Source organism: Plecotus auritus, assembly GCF_963455305.1.
Source record: "Plecotus auritus genome assembly, chromosome: X".
Taxonomy (NCBI): Eukaryota; Metazoa; Chordata; class Mammalia; order Chiroptera; family Vespertilionidae; genus Plecotus; species Plecotus auritus.
Window position 1 is genome coordinate 24968440 of NC_137784.1, and position 18104 is coordinate 24986543.

General features: G+C 37.0%; 1 protein-coding gene across 1 annotated transcript in view; it reads right to left on the reverse strand.

Annotated features, from left to right (window-relative positions):
* Window positions 1–18104, reverse strand: part of DMD (dystrophin) — a 2407712-nt gene that overhangs the window by 1654814 nt on the left and 734794 nt on the right. The window contains 1 exon segment of the mRNA XM_080651877.1: window positions 14091–14270. Within this exon segment, the coding sequence (XP_080508003.1) occupies window positions 14091–14270 (180 nt within the window).

Consider the following 18104-nt stretch of genomic DNA (forward strand, 5'->3'; position numbering starts at 1 on the left):
TGATTATTGTATATAATAATTATTAACAAAATTATATGAACATCATAATAAATAACTTTTTATGCAAATAAATGAAATGTCCATTAAAATTACAATAAAAGGTTAACATAAAGTGCCTGTTAGTCCAGAAATACATTTGAATTTAATGTTATTCAAATGTTAAAAAGCACACTATTCTTGTTTGTTTTAAATTAGTAAATATATTAAAATATTAAAAAATATCAGTTTCCAAAGTTAGTATTAAAGAGTCTTCTTAGTTTAAAAACACACAGACTGCCCAGCTGGCATGGCTCAGTGGTTAAGCATCAACCTATGAACCAGGAGGTCACGGTTTGATTCCCGATCAGGGCACATGCCCAGGTTGCTGGCTCAATCCCCCATGTAGGGCATGCAAGGAGGCATCCAATCAATGATTCTCTCTCATCATCAATGTTTCTATCTCTCTCTCTCTCCCTCCCTTCATCTCTGAAATCAATTAAAAATATATTTAAAAAATAAAAACACACTGACTTTCTGTTCAGACCTGTTAAAAATTTATACACAGATCATTATTTTTTGGAATAATATGGCTTGTGACTCAAGTCATGACAGGCCACTACTTCAGTTCATGGGCACTGCAAGACAGACAAGTCATAATGGCAAAGTACCTTGCTTCCTGAACCACCAATTCTCTGAGTCCTCCGGCTATGAGGACTGAAAAGTTCCCTCTTGGGATGTTAATCATCCTTCTAGTAATACAAATTATTCGGAAGATCTATTTTAAAGGAGACCAAAACACACCTATATTGGATCCACTTATAGGTAATTATAGGATCTGGTTGAGGCCAAAATTAGTTTTATTGATTTCCTGAACTTGCCAAGAGATAGGAAAAGGGTTTGTGATGACTTCCCTGTCTCCTATCCAACAACTGATTCCTTCAATGAGAGAAAATCAAGGAAGCCTCAGGATCTTCCTATTTCAGCTTATAAATAGGCAACTAAAAATAATTAAATCCTTTGTCATGATGTCTTGTGTAAAAATTGCTTTTAACAAACACATTTTAAAAGTGTTACACTTTGTGCAAGTGCCACAATCTGTACAAGGCCTCAGGAACTTGCATTTTGGGAGCCTAAATAGTTTTTTTAAGAGGATATTATGAGATACTGAGTTTCTACATGTATAGAGCACAAGTTTTATCATCTCTAAGATATACATAGATTAATTATTCAGAATCAATTACTTCACTTCAAATAATAATTATACAGTCCATTGACAAGTTATGCCAAATACAAGCATAAAGTAACAAGAGTTTTTTTAAGTGCTCAAAATATAACCTCAAATTTAATTGCACTCGACACAAAATTACCATTACATGATCAAATTAAGTTTACCTTTAATAAAAAAGAAAATGTAGTTTTTAAGGATTCCAAGAGCATTTCATTTTTTAACCATGAGTAAACATTTTTGCATACAATGATGGGCTGAAGAGAATATTGTTCAGAATTTTTAGTTTTATATGTGCATTCACCAGAATGCAGATTCTGAAAACACAAAGTTATTTTTCACAGTTATATATAATGTTATGGAACATATGTGCTACTGAATATTTGGCTAAGAAATTAATTTCTATAATTTTATATTTTCTTATTGATGCCTATTATGAAATTGGATAGATGTGCTCATCGAGGGTAAAGGAAATAGTAACATGATATACTACAAAATTATAATTAAGAATATAGCAAAAATTATAATTAAGAATATAGCAAACCTTATAAAAAAGGAAAATAATCATTTTTAATAAAATAGCAGGATATGGATCTGTAATTTTTCTATACTATATTCATTACCATACTATAATTGAAAATAACACTTCATTTCCTTTGGGATAAAGAAATGAGAAAACAACTGCACCGACCTTGTAAATATAGGGTATAATTTGTTATGTATAACAAATCAGTAACTACTTTCAATACCTACTCCATCTATAATAATAAAAGCGTAATATGTTAATTAGACCGGATGTCCTTCCAGACATCCTTCTGGACGACCTTTTGGAGGAAGCTGGGGCTGCAAGGGCCGAGGCGGCTGCCACGGTGGGCAGGGGCCGAGGCAGAGGAGGTGGCTGCCACGGTGGTGGGGGCCGAGGCAGTGGCTGGCAGCAGGCAGGGGCCAAGGCAGCCGCCGTGGCAGCGGGGGCCAAGCCCCTTGCATGAATTTCTTGCATTGGGCCTCTAGTATAAGAATAAAAAACATTTGGTCACGTATTAAATTTCCCCATGCTTTTATTGACCATAAACAATTATATATTAGAATCATTAAAAATATATTGAATGAAATTTTCCCATTGTCAGAGATCAAAACACCTAGTGGAAGCCTGCCTTACTATGACTTAACTCATTAAGAATTTGTTTTGAACCTTGGCCAATACAGAATAAGTTGAGCATTGTTTCTGCCTAACCGTCTTAAAGATCTGAAGCTTTATTATCATGACTCTAATAAGTCTTATTTCCAAGCTCTATAATAAATACTAGTTGTTTGCTAGAATTAGATTTAATCTGATTGGTGGTTGAAAACCTAGATTCCCTGCTTTGGACACCATAGACAGAGAAAGCAATCTAAAACTGTGTAAGTTACTCAGCTGCTGAATCACAATGTTTCAATTAAATTACAACATGTATTGAACAGGGCATTCAGAAATGAATAAAATGAAATCTCTATTTGGGGGGATTTTACAGCAAGGGAGTGAAGGTGACAACCACACAAATAATTGTGAGATAGGGTGAGTGTCACATGAAAAATGTAAGCATGCAAAATAATTACATTCACTAACATAGTAAGCAAGGAAGTTTCTTTTTAAATGTTACAAAAAGAAAATTTCCTTAGCTAGTATCTTAACCTTTACATTTCTTTTGATGCTAAAGGCTGCATATAACATTTATTCCTGTTCATAGGGTCATTTATAAGAGTAAAATGCTGGAAATAGCCTAATGTCAGTAAGTGATGGCTTTCAGGGTAGGGGAATGTCTGGCCCACAGAGTGCATAAGGCTTGCAAAATCATTTGGTCTGACACTGCCAAGGTATTAGGGGTGAGTTAACTGTTTGACCAAATATAGCAGGCTAATTTTTAAGTTGATAATTTTGTATGGCCTGAAAATGATGTTATAAATATCCAAATGGCCCTTGGCAGAAAAATGGCTACCCACTGCTGGTTTAAATAAATTATACTACATGCATGTGATAAAGGATAAAACATTATACATGTTTCTAATATTTTTAAATGCCATTGGAAGTGTTTACATTAATAGTACTGATTAAACAATGCAAGATATAAAATTACAGGTTATTTTTGACAGAGAAAGCACAGATAATTTCTATTGTGCCCTACATATTTATGAATTCTTTATATTTTCCAACATTGTACAATAAAACATTTTCCACAAAACATTACTTCTATAAGCAGAAAAAATTTCAAACTCTTTCTCTAAGTTGTTGTTTTAAGTCTATAATTCCTATATATCTTTGGAATTATAAGACTGTCATCCAAATATATTAAAATTAAGACAACTAAACATCTGATAAGAATGACTTACTGCCTTCACTAAAACTTTGAATAGTGCAAGATCAAAATTAGAATATAATATAGTTTGGGCTACATTCAACAAACTTTGAGTCTTCCTAACTAAATTCTTATCCAGTCACCTTTCTCCATTTTGATTATGAGTATACTGAAAATTCCTTTGGCCCTAGCTGGTTTGCTCAGTGGATAAAGCATCAGCCTGCAGATTGAAGGATCCCGGGTTCAATTCTGGTCAAGTGTACATGCCTGCGTTGCAGGCTCGATGCCTGGTAGGGAGCGTGCAGGAGGCAGCCAATCAGTGACTCTCTCTCATCATTAACGTTTCTCTCTCTCTCCCTCTTTCTCTCTCTCTCTCTCTCATTTCCTCTCTGAAATCAATAAAAAAATTTAAAAATAAGAAAATTACTTTGAAATGTTATCATGAAAATAAAATATATTTGTTTTTAAATATTGTATTCCTTGGATCTGTCAATCTGCCCAGTAAAAATGGAAAAAAGTTAGTTTAAAATTATTTGTCTTTAGGTTTGGAAGCTAGTTGCTCTTTTTTAAAATTTATTAAATTTATTGGGGTGACATCTATATTTACCGTATAAAAGCCTAATATGCAAATTATACCCTCCGGAGTTTGATTACTTGCTATGACATGTGCTGACCACCAGGGGTGGCACAGTGGCAGGCCCCAATTGTCCCTAATCACCAGCCAGGCCTAGGGACCCTACCCGTGCACAAATTTCATGCACTGGGCCTCTAGTTGGTTAATAAGATAATGTAGGTTTCAAATGTACATTTCTATGATACATCATCTGTGTATTACACTGTGTGTTCACCACCCAAAGTAAAATCATCCACTGTCACTAATTATTTGACCCCTTTGACCCACTCCCACACTCTACCATTTCCCTCTGGTAACCACCATATGCTTTTACAGGGATTAAAAGTAGAGGTCTATGAGCCAGACTTACAATTAGCAAACACTAGGTCCATAGTTCACATACTGCAATATTTGGGTCAGATTAGTTACTATCTCAGAGCTTTTACTTATTTTTTTTATATGTAAAATTGGAATGAAGACACATCTCTCACAGGGATGTGGTAAACATGATCAGCTTCATGGGTGTGCAACTTATGCAGACATCAACTTATGTCGTCCCCTCACCCAGAAGGACTCCATGCTTGGTTTCATACTCTGATGTCACCTCTTAAAATTCTTAATGATGTTTGAACAAGAAGACCCACATTTTAATTTTGTATTGGGCCCCATATATTATGTAGGCAGTCCTGTTTGCAAGAATAAAATTATGTAATGTCTGAACACAGTAAGTGCTCTCTTAATACATAGTAGCAATAATGACTGTCCCTTCTCAATGTTCAGAGAAAATTCAGGATTTTTTTCTATACTGAACTTTCTAACTCATAAGGTTATATAGGTTGATTTCCAAATATTGCATTTTCCCATTGAGAGAAAAATTGAAAAAGCATTTGCGCAGTCTCTTGATACTTCTAGGAGTATACATCTTCTTGCCATAAGATTGTATAATTTTGGTAGATCTAGAAAAAACAAACTGCTCTCAAAAAGTAAAATTCTTTCTTACCATATTCTCTTCCATTTGTTTAAAAATTCATATCTTGAGGAGGAAATAATGTACATTTAAAGAATATTTTTAAAAAGTATATAAAAGGGCATACAATGACTGATTCTGAAACTGACATAGCAGAGATAGTTGGAATCCCTTCACTAATTATTCTAGAGTTTTATATAACATTTCTTTAGCACTACTGTCCGCAGTTTCTCAAGGGCAAGTAGTTATATTTAAAACCTATTCTCTTTTTAAAAAAAAATGTTTTTATTGCTTTTAGAAGGAGGGAAGGAGAAAGATATAGACAGATCACATCAATTGGATGCCTACTGGAGATCGAGCCAGTAACCTGGGCAAGTACCCTGACCAGGAATCAAACCCAGACCTCCTGGTTCTTGGGCCAACACTCGACCACTGGACCACACAGGCCAGTCCTTATTCTTACATTTTAAATTAACTTTCTTGGTGCTGATACTTTTTCTCTTACTTTCGGCCTATATTCATAGTTGCATATTTTAATTTTCCATTTAATTATTTAAATATTCTTGCCCTTCTAAGTTCCTTGGGGTTAAAGATTTCTATTTCTTGCCTTGCAAGATATTCCACTATTTGAACATTTAAAGAAACGTATAAAAAGAGATTCAATAATTGAAAAATAAAAAGAGATTCAAGTTATGAAGGGTTAGTTATCTAATCTATCTTATTATCATTAAAATACATATAATAATAGCTACCAATTCTGAGGCTCTTTAAATGTCCCAAGCATTATGCTAAGCACTTTGCATTCATTATCTTATTTAAAATAATTAGAATAGTATCTGAGATAAAGGCTTAACGAGTGATAGCTGTCATTACCTTGCAAGGGCCCTAAGAATAAATATAAATATTATTCCCATTTAATAGATGAAGGGTAAAATTTGAGGCAGATACAACTTGTCAGTGGCTGAGCAGAGCTATAAACCCAAGTCTGATATTTCCTTCAGCCAGCTCTTACTAGGTATGCTCACTTGCTGCAACACCTGTTCAGATTTCTGAATGGTGATTTTCCTTTAAGTTGTGTAGCTGGGTGAGTGTGTTCATATACACAGACATACACATATAATGTCAGAAGAATGAAAATGCACACAATGACTATCTTTAATGCTTTGAGATTTTGATAAAATTATAATTAAGTCTGTGCAAAATCAATCAAATGCAACACACTTGGTTTATTTAAAAATATAATGAGGTTGACAACTGTGGACCAACATTTTCCCTATGTGTTTTATTTTTTTGCTTGTTTGGTTGTTTTTTTTGTTTGTTTGTTTGTTTTTAAGCTTTCACTTGAATATGTTTTATTTTGTTAGTCATTTAGGGTCAATTTTCACTCACCTCCATATGCCCTTCATTATGTAGATCATTTTTTAAAAGTCTTTATTGTTGAAAGTATTACATATGTTCTCTTTTTCCCCTGTGTTTTTTTGTATGTACATAACCTTGGAGTGATCACTGATTTTTAATAGATATGGAGGAATTGTACTTCTACAGTTTAAAACATAAGCTCAGTAACTGCTTTAGCTGAGAATTGGTAGCCAGGCTGAAAACTATCTCTGTAGGAATGGCAGCACAAGACAGAGAAGTAACTATATGCTGCACTTTATGATAAACCTGGGGTAAAAGATCAGGTGTTCACAAAGGGAGCTGACTTATCAATAAAAACTCTATAAAATGCTCTGTCTCATGAAAGAGCACAGAGCAATTGCCAAAGCTAAGTGTAGCATACAAGGAGTGCTAGCTAAAGTTCATGACAATGGCTTGGTGACAAGATTTTAATATTTAACTGTTACCCTGTTTGGTACTGGTAATAAGGCTGTGTAATTTCTTGAATAGACACTGACATTGGGATCATGAACACAATTAGAGTCAATATTCATAAGACATAATAAAGGAAGTCTTCCTCCTATTTGAAATAAAATATTGTATAATTAAGAAGGCATATCCTACAAAACTTCAATTTTATGTACATATTTTGTCCCTCATTTCAAATTAGCTTTCATACAGATTGACAGAAAAAGGAGATATATGTGGGCTTCAGAATTCATATTAAACACAGAATTTGAGCAACTATCTGAATTAACTGCATCTGAAGAAATTCAGGAAGCAACAAGATTTATTTTTTCTGGTCCACATGACCTTCCTCTACACACCATCTGATTTTAAGTAATAAAACGTATTCTGTAACTAGAAATGAAGATTATCAAGCATACATTTAGGAAAAGAACTTGTATCTTTATGTGTTATTTCATTTATTGTCAGTAGATAACAGATGTATCATATAGATGCTGAGTATTTTTATCTTTATGGTATTTTAATTACATTTTCATGAGGAGTGAAATGTAATCATTTCAGATGTCAATCTTCTTGAATAGGAAGAGAATTTTATTTTCATTATCATCTGCCAGCCAACTCTGAGACTGACATAGCAGAGATAATTGGAATCTCTTCACTAATTACTTCAGAGTTTTATATAAAACTAGAGGCCTGGTGTATGAAATTCATGCACTTCGTGGGGGTCTCTCAGCCCAACCTGTGCCCTCTTGGGGGATGTCCGACTGACAGCTTAGGCCCATTCCCCAAGGGCAGTTGGACATCCTTAGCGCTTCTGCAGAGGTGGGAGAGGCTCTCCCGCCACCGCTGCTGCGCTCACCAGCTGTGAGCCCAGCTTCTGGCTGAGCAGCACTCCCCCTGTGGGAGCATACAGACCACCAGGGAACAGCTCCTACACTGAGTGTCTGCTCCTGTTGGTCAGTGTGTGTCATAGTGACCAGTCATTCAGTCTATTTGCATATTAGCCTTTTATTATATAGGACTAGAGGCCTGGTGCATGAAATTCATGCACAGGGGGGTCCCTCAGCCCAGCCTGCACCCTCTCCAATCTGGGAACCCTTGGGGGATGTCTGACTGCTGGTTTAGGCCTGATCCAGCTGTTGGACATCCCTCTCACAATCCAGGACTGCTGGCTCCTAACCACTCGCCTGCCTGCCTGCCTGATTGCTCCCTAACCGCTCCCCTGCCAGCCTGATTGATGCCTAACTGCTCCCCTGCAGGCATGATCATCACCAACTGCCCTCCCCTGCTAGCCCGATTCTCCCAACTGCCTTCCCCTATGGGGCTGAGGGGACTGGGGGACTCTGGCTGGATGAAGCGGGACTGAGGGGACTGGGGGACTGAGGCTGGATGAGGCTGGATGCTGCGGGGACTGGGTGAGGAAGGGCTGAAGGGACTGGGGGACTCTGGCTGAATGAAGTGGGGCTGAGGGGATTGGGGGACTGAGGCTGGATGAGGCGGGGCTGAGGGGACTGGGGGACTTTGGCTGGATGAGGCGGGGCTGAGGGGACTGGGTGCTGCCATCTTGTGGCTGTGGGCGCTGCCATCTTGTGAGGGCGTGGCAGCAATTAGCATATTCCCTCTTTATTGGCTGTGGGTGCCACCATCTTGTGAGGGTGTGATGGTCAATTAGCACATTCCCTCTTTATTAGATAGGATTTTAAGAAAAGAGAAACATATCATGGACATTTAGAACAGGAAGGACACTATAGAGATCTTTCCTGCCCAAACTTTTCATTTTATAAATAAGGAATGAGAAATTACAACAACTAATTCAGCTCTCATCTCTTAAATTTTCAGTGCCTACAACATTTTATGTTGTTGTTGATAATAAATTTACAACATAAAATCCAGTGTACTGATACTCAAGGCCCAATCCCAAACACCTATTTTAGTTGGAGGTTGCAAAAGAATATATTTAATTTCCAAAAATGTTTAAGCTATAACTTCAAAATTTTCAATTTAATCTAAGCAATATTCAGAAGATGTTCTAACATTCAAGATGGTTAGTCTATAAATTTAAATAAGACAGAAACCTAAAATAAGTGAGGGAATTTTATTTAATTCTAGGTTTTATAAAACCATTTATTTTTAATTGGCAGTAGGCTGATTAGGCTTGGAAAGCTTTCAGGAAGCTACATAAAGGGTTGGCAACTGAAAGACATTAGAATATTTTTAATTAAAATAATCAAAAAAAAGAAAATAGACAAACCAAGTATAACTACATTTCAGGTATTAATATGCTACAAAATAATGCTTTGCGAATAGGTGCAATCAAAAGATGCACGAAACATATTTTATGGGAAATAAAAACAGGATCTCTAGGAAATTAGGAAAAATCAGAAAAGACAAATAAATTTTCATCTTAATAGTTTTGCATCTCTCTATTTTCATATCTGGTATTATGAAAAACACTGGCTTATTATCTTCAACTGTGTTTTACACTATTCACATGTCTAGCAAGAGTTTTAAAACTCTCAGAAGGACATAAATGATATAGAATAAATACAGACACAATGACCACTTTCTCTATTTGGGCATCTATGAATATAGACAGACATATGTTGCATAGACATATACGCTTATGTTTAAGGATAGGGAATTCTAAGCATATTAATTTTATATTTGAGATATTTGTGCTCGTAGTTCAGAACATTGCAAAAATAGTCTTTAAGAATACAGCAAAATATTCATGAAATGGAAATAAAATCTGTGGACTTAGATGAGTCATAGAATGTTTCATATCCCTGGCAAAGAAGATAATTTACTCTGTTAAAAAACCACAAAACTATGGAATTGCTGTACTTATCTAGACAGATACATTCTTACAACTAAATATCTGATGTAAAATTTAATATAAATTACCACAATAAATAATAAACCATATGAATAATGTGGTTTATAGACTCACTAAACAGTATGACTTTCCATAGTATATATGATTTCAGTTAAATGGGGAAAATAATATTTCAAATCACTTAAAATACATTTAACTTTAAAATATTAACTGTAATGGATTTTTGACTATCATATTACCTAATTATAATCAAGATAAAAATATGTACCTCAGCATCACAGCATTTAGGAAAGAAACAGTGTGTATTTCAACAAGCATATTTATAAAAAATTGAGAGGAAACACAGGGTCATCTGAATACTTAAATAAGTCAATCCAGGATATATTTCATTTGCTGTCTTTTCTTATTTTAAGTATCCACATAGCAAGGACTATTATTCTTTCTAACTTTTAGAAGCAAAAAATAAGTTATATAAATGTCTAATCACTATGTTGCACACCTGAAACCTATATAATATTGTATGTTAACTGTCACTGAAAAATTAATTCTTTTTTTTAAGAAATTATCTCTACTTTCTTAGGTTGCTTTCTCATCAACTTAAGCATCCTCTGCTTGTGTCCAGATATTATTCAAGACAGACCTGACTTTGAAATGCAAGACAGCAGCTCTCACAGTTGATTTTTTTTATCACATTTTGATCTCTGGGCATGCTACTGTTTTAGAAGGTCAAAATCCCTCAAAGCTTTGACCTGAATAGCAATCAAAATTTTGGGCACACAATGTTCTTTATACTAGCACAATCAGTTGCTTTGTCATCTCAGTCACAGTTCCTATATCCTACTGAATTTTAACCATTACTAGAATTTTGCTCCTTCTTTGTAGCACCAATTATTTAAAAGGATTTTTTAAAGACTGAGTATATTTTTCCCCCATGAACATGCTGGAAGATATGCATACAAGTAAGCTTTGTTCTCCAAAGTCATGACCTTACCCTCAAAATTCTTGGAATTTTTCTTATGTAACAACTAGAGGCTTGGTGCATGAAATTTGTGCATGGGGGGTGTCCCTCAGCCCAGCCTGCACCCTCTCCAATCCAGGACATCCCTCTCGCAATCTGGGACCACTGGCTCCTAACTGCTTGCCTTCCTGCCTGCCTGATTGCCCCTAACCACTCTACCTGCCTGCCTGATCACCCCTAAACACTCTACATGCCTGTCTTATTGCCCCTAACTATCTCTGCTTGCCAGCCTGATCACCCCCTAACTGGTCCCCTGCCGGCCTGGTCACCCCCTAACTGGCACCTGCTGGCCTGGTCCCCCCCAAACCACCCCTCTGCTGACCCAGTCAGCCCCTAACTGTCCCCCTGCTGGCCTGGTTGCCCCCTAACTGTCCAGAAGGAAGTTGGACGTCTGGAAGATGTCTGGTTGACCCGGTCTAATTAGCATATTACCCTTTTTTTAGTATAGATTTTGATCATGTTCAATCTGACAGTCAGAAAAGAAAATTGATGGCTTTGTTAGTTGTAAGATAATATTTCTTTCCTCACTCTACCACCTTTTAATTCCTCTTTCCCTGGTTAGCTACATTTTTTTTTCTTCCTAAGAGCCTCAGGACCCCCAGCAATGATTTGGATTAGGGCTCTGACAGTACATTTTTTTTTATAAAAGCCAATGAGTAAAATCTGAAATGAGCTTAAGAGAAGTTCAAGGTTAGTGTTCTAGGAAGCAACTTGCCTAATAAATCCATTTATCTGCTTTTGATCTGGTACAGAAGTGTACAACTCTTTAAAAATTAAATTAATCATAGTGAACCATAATATGCCCTCCAGACTCACTAAACAGTATACCTTCCATATCCAGAGCACATTTATTCCCCTCCAAATGCTTTCATGTCTATTGCTTTATTTTATCCTCATCAGATACATGTTGTAATGTATGTTGGACATGATTTTATAAAAAATCAAGAGCAAGTACTGTTTTATTAAAGAGTTTGAAAAGTTCAAAAATAAGAGGTTAAATAAGTTGCCCTGGGTGGTGATTTCATAACTTCTAGACCATTAAAAATAAGGCTTCTAATTTGTTTTTTTTTATTAACTAGCATAATAAATTCATAATATTTTGATGAGTTGTCCAACCTCTTCAGAAAGTAGTGGCATTCCAAGGAAAGAGCATATTTCACTACTGCATTGCTAGGAAGGTCTCCCTTCTCCTTATTTCAGGCAGTATTGTGTAAAACCAGGATGTGGGAATTGGCCCATATTTCATTATCTTGCTAATTCAATGTTTTTTTAAAAATATGACCAGTAGACTATATGAAAGACTACATGCAGATTACTGGCCTGTTGAATGAGATTTTCTCAGCACAGAGTCTAGGACTATACATTTTAATTAGTTTCCCAAGTGAATATTATGCAGACTCAAGTTTAAAAACTATCGTGCCTGGCTGGTGTGGCTCAGTGGCTGAGCATCAACCTATGAACCAGGAGGTCACAGTTTGATCCCCAGTCAGGGCACATGCCCCAGTTGTGGGCTCAGTCCCACATGGGGCATGCAGGAGACAGCCAATCAATGATTCTCTCTCATCATTGATGTTTCTCTCTCTCTCTCCCTCTCCCTTCCTCTCTGAAATCAACTAAAAAGATATTTAAAGATAAAATAAAAACTATTTCAAGTGAAGGAGAACATGACCTATTGTTAAGCTACATCCTCATAAACATATTCCTTTAAAGGGATATATTTCAAAACAACTTTATCAAATAATGCTCTTTTCTTGTAACATGGTAAGTAATCATTTTCCAGCAGCAATAATCTATGGAATCAATGGATACATACCAGAAGGGAAAGGGGGTTGAGGGAGGTAGAAGAGGGTAAAAGGGGGATAAGTAGTGATGTGAAGAGACTTGACTTGGTGTGGTGAACACACAATACAATATACGGATAATGTATTATAAAATTGTATCCCTTAAACCTATATAATTTTATTAACCAATGTCACTCCAATAAATTCAGTAAATTAAAATATAAAAGTATCAAATTTTCTAATGCCTCATATATTTATTACATAGATGCCAATGGCATTGCAAAGTAGCCATGGCCGGATCACATATAATAAGAGCAATTATATTCTGGTAGTAAAATCACAATTAGATCAAGTTACTGATAAAATATCCAATGGAAAACAAATGGAATTTTTATTATTGCCTAATGATTGCACAGGAAATGATTGCAATTTATATTCTTTCAAGATTTAAATATGAATTTTATTTTAAAAGGAAGCTGAACTATGATTGAAAATCATATATTTTTCCTGATCATATTTTCTTAAATTGTATTTCTAGAAGCAATACTTCAACCTTCATTTAATCTTTCCATAAACATTTCGTAAGTGCAATTTACCACATGTAAAATCTCAAGAAAACAAATTCTCTGCTCTGTCTCACAACAGAGGAGATACATGCCTCTAAAGCTATTGAATGTGGTCACTGCTGTAATAGAGATGCATGCATGGTGTACTGAGCTATGAATTGTGACCAATTGATAAAATTGGTCTCTATAATGTAAAACAGTATGGCAAAATATGTTAAATACTATTATACATAATGTTAATATTTTGAAAACTGCCCATTATTCCAACATCTGGCAACATAAGATAGTAAGTTTCCACTTTTAAAATACCTCATTTTCTTATATAAACTACCAAAACTTTTAAAGTCTCAACTTTTAACTATAAAGTCCAATTATAACACTACAAGTGTAACTTAGATGTTTTCCTAATCTACAGCCAATATGTATTAAATGTAACTAAGCCACACGAATTATTTTATAAATCAACTATCTCTGGCAAAAAGTCCAATGATTAGATTCTCACTTGCACTAGTACAAAGTTGTCTTTAGTGAAATCAAAGGATCTGCGCCCTAGGCTACACCTATCACAAACTTTCCTTGGACAATTAATTTCCTTCCTCATGGTTCTATGAATCTATGATTTGGGGTTACTTTGAAAACACAGTTCCCTAGCATTTTGTCCAACTGCTCTAATTCACTCACATCCCCATTCCTGCTGAAGTGGGAGCTTTACACTCTAAGGTGGTAATTAGTTCAGTCAATTATCACTCACCCCTCACACATTCTCCAATATCAAAACATCCATGACAGCCATGTTTTTATTCAACTGAGTACTTGGCAAGGACTAACCCAATGGCAACTTTGTAGGGTTATAGTGTTGTTCTCTTAATGCATTAGATTTCAAAAATAGAAAGGAACATTTATTTTAGGATAATTAGAATCACTAACCTCTGCTGAACTCTTTTCAAGTTTTTGGACTAAATTATCCCAGCGCTGGGCAAAGTTGTCCAGTCGTGCTTCCATTTTTTGTGTTACTGATGTATTTTTCAATGTTGCAAGAAGATCTTGGTTAAGTGAGCGGAGTTTGTCCATGTTTCCCTTTTTATTTTCTACATCTGTTTTCAAAACCTTTTAAAACAAGGAAGAACACAGAATAAGCCTAGGCTACATTTTATAAAACACTCCAATTCAACTTGCTTTTACATGTATTTTCTTATTTGCAAAGAAAAGATTGTAATTGTGCCTCAAAGGACCAAAGTAGAAAATTAAAATCCCAATAATCTTCCCAAGAAGCTTGAAGTTAAAAAATAAAAGTAAGATGTAGAATAAACAATATAGGAACTTAAAAGCTACCTTAAAATATTTGAAGAACTGCCAAGTAAAAAAAGTAGCCTTTATTCAAAAGACAAAAGAATGATAAACATATGGAAATTACTTTTTATATTTAACAAAATAGTGAATGGCATGGCTCTTGAATATAGTGAATTTACTTTTAATTTCTAGTAGAATTCAAGTGAAATATCACATGCCAGGAGTACCAAAGAGAAGATGAGCATGACTAAAAGCCTTCCCATTATGAAATACTGTAATTATTTGGATAAACTTGCAATATTACTTATTTCTGCAATTTTTAAATTTTTTCATTATCTATATATATACAGAGTCAGGGTCCGTAGCATCCAAAACGACCAAAGGGATGACTGAATGCCAGGCTGAGCGCACAGCAGGCTCAGGTGGGCGGGACTGGCAAACAGGCTGAACTGCTGATCTCTCAGAGAGAGGGAGAGGCAGGGCTGATCAGCAGCCGCCCCAGGCTGCTGTCAAGGCCTGGAGAGAGAAGCAGGGTCTGATCCACAGCCTCTGTGGCATCTGCTGATCAGCCCTTGCCTCTCTCTCTCTCCGGGCCTCACCAGCAGCCTGGGGCAGCTGTTGATCAGCCCTGCTGCTCTTATCAGGCCCAGAGATAGGCCTGAAGATGCTGACTGGCATAGAAACTGACCAATCAGAACCAAATCTGGGTGAAGTGCCAGGAGCCAATGGCTGCCTAGGAGGCAGAGCTTTTGACACTGACTGGCATAGAAACCGACCAATCAGAACATAATCTGGGTGAACTGCAAAAGCAGAACCTAAGTTGGAGGCTGAGTAGGGGTTTTAAGGGCAACAGCTGTTTGGTGTAAGGTGTAAGAAAGCAATTCAATTTTTTAATGACCAGTTTGGCAGTATAGTGCATATGGCTGGCTATCAGTCCAGATACAGGGATTATATATTTTTGTCTGTCTAGAGAATCTCCTCCTGCTGAAAAAGGCTCCCCCCCCATTTAAGCAATCCTATCCTATATAATCTATCTATGCTAATAAAAGGGTAATATGCTACTTAGAACGGGTTGACCAGACATTTTCCGGACGTCAGACTTCCTTCTGGACAAAGCCATGGTGGTGGGGGCTGAGGCAGAGGAAGTTAGGGGTGATCAGGCTGGCAGGGGAGGGCAGTTGGGGGCAAGATCAGTCTGGCAGGGGAGGGCAGTTGGGGGAAGATCAGGCCAGCAGGGGAGAGCAGTTGAGAGCAAGATCAGGCCAGCAGGGGAGGTCCATTGGGGGCAAGACCAGGCCAGCAGGGGAGGGCAGTTGGGGGTGACCAGACCAGCAGGGGAGGGCACGTGGGGGCAAGATTAGCCCAGCAGAGGAGGGCAGTTGGGGGCAAGATCAGGCTGGCAGGGGAGGGCCATTGGGGGCAAGATCAGGCCAGCAGGGGACAGCAGTTGGGGGCAACCAGGCCAGCAGGGGAGGGCAGTTGGGGGCGAGATTGGGCCAGCAGGGGAGGGCAGTTAGGGGTGAGATTGGGTCAGCAGGGGAGGGCAGTTAGGGGCAATCAGGCAGGCAGGCAGAGGCAGTTAGGGGCAATCAGGCAGGCAGGCAGAGGCAGTTAGGGGCAATCAGGCAGGCAGGCAGAGGCAGTTAGGGGCAATCAGGCAGGCAGGCAGGTGAGTTGTTAGGAGCCAGTGGTCCCAGATTGTGAGAGGGATGTCTGACCACCTAAACTGGCGGTTGGACATCCCCCAAAGGGTCCCCGATAGGAGAGGGTGCAGGCTTGGCTGAGTGAACCCCCACCATGCACAAATTTCATGCACCAGGCCACTAGTTTGAATATAAAACCCTTGTTATGAAGTGTACTGACAAATATTTTAGCATGTTATTCAATTAATTTTGGTTCTTTGAGTATAATTACCTTCTCAAACAAAATTTAGAGTTCATTAAGTAACTGAATATGCCACAAATCCTTTGGAATGACTTTGCATGTTTTCAAAATACAAATGTATTTTATGAAATGATTTTTATACCATTCTTATTTCCAAATTTCCTGTGAGTTATGGAGGGTTACACATGCCCTTTGGTTAATATGGAATTAGTAAACAAAGTGGTGTGTGTGAAATCAGTAGAACAGGGCAGCTTATTCCTTCACTTTTTCCTGCACTTTGGAAAATCTAATTTCCAGTCAAACACTAGTCCTTGATATAACTTTTAAACACAGAAGTATAGGAAAGAAAGGGAAAAATATTTTATGGACCCTTTATAATCCCCTCTTGGTGGTGATAGCAAGAACAATGAACATAAGTAAACTAAGCTGTGAGACCTGTCATTTCAAAACAAACACACATTTATTTAAGAATGAACATTATATATGGTAAAGCAATTGTCATGAAACAGATGCACCAATTAATTACTCATAAACTGAAGTAGTAATAGATAAATTTTATACCTTGATTTTGTTTAAATCAGATTAGCTTTCCTTCCATTAAATTTAAGTGCATACTTGGACTAGTATTAAACCAACAATTTATGCTACCTGCCTAGAACTGAGACCCAAATTCAAATTTCAGTGTAGAGTCTTCCAATTCTTTATGGTGTCTCATTTTCCTTTTATTAACTTTTAGCATTTATTTATTTACTAGTGGCCCAGTGTATGGATTCGTGCAGTGGGGTCCCTCAGCCTGGCCTGTGGGGATTGGGCCGAAACCAGCAGTCCAATATCTCCTGAGGGGTCCTGGAGTGCAAGAGGGCACTCTGCAAAGTTGCTGTTGCTCAGCAGCTCTTGTGTTGAGCGTCTACCCCCTGGTGGTCAGTGCGCATCCTATCTACCTGCCAGTCGGCAGTCAGTAATCGCTTAGGCTGTTATATATAGAGATAGATTTATCCTCATCAGAGGAGGATGTGCTTAGAGAGAGGAAGGAAAGGAGACAGGGAGGGAGGAAGGGAGGGAGGTAGTAGGAAGGAGAGACAGAGAAGAGAAACATCAATCCCTTGCCCCAACCAAGGATTTCAGGGCAAGTCATGCATGTGGCTTGACTGGGAATCAAACCCACAACCTTTATGTGCATAAAATGATGCTATAACCATCTGAGCCACTACAGCTGGGCAGCATGCAATTATTTTATTGTAAACCATCTCAAGTTGTTTTTGGAAAAAGCATGACAGAAATAAAGACATACTTTTAAAAATAGAAAGACGTAAATATAATCTCCTTTGGCTTTCTCAGGGTTTAAGGGATGATTTTAAATAACTATATGTGTAAGGCTAAGAGGTACATCCAGTATTTAAACTAAATATGTAATGAGTTGGAAACATTTCAAGCAAGAGTCTGAGTTATGTTTAAAGAACAGGAAACAATTTGCACTGGCAATTTATGGGTAACCTCATGTTACCTAAACAGGTTTTCATAGATGATCTATAAAACTAATTGGATACCCAAAGATATTTAGTGACAAATGAAACTAAGCCTCCTGTGCTAACACATTAAACCAAAATAAAGAAGCATTTGGCAAACATTATAACAATAAAGGGGAAAGTCACCATTAAATACAATTAGGAAAAATACAATCATGGTAAAGTAAAAAGAGCATTATTATGCAACTGTGGAATTATCAAATCAATATATTTATCTAAATCTATATAACAAAATTCCTGT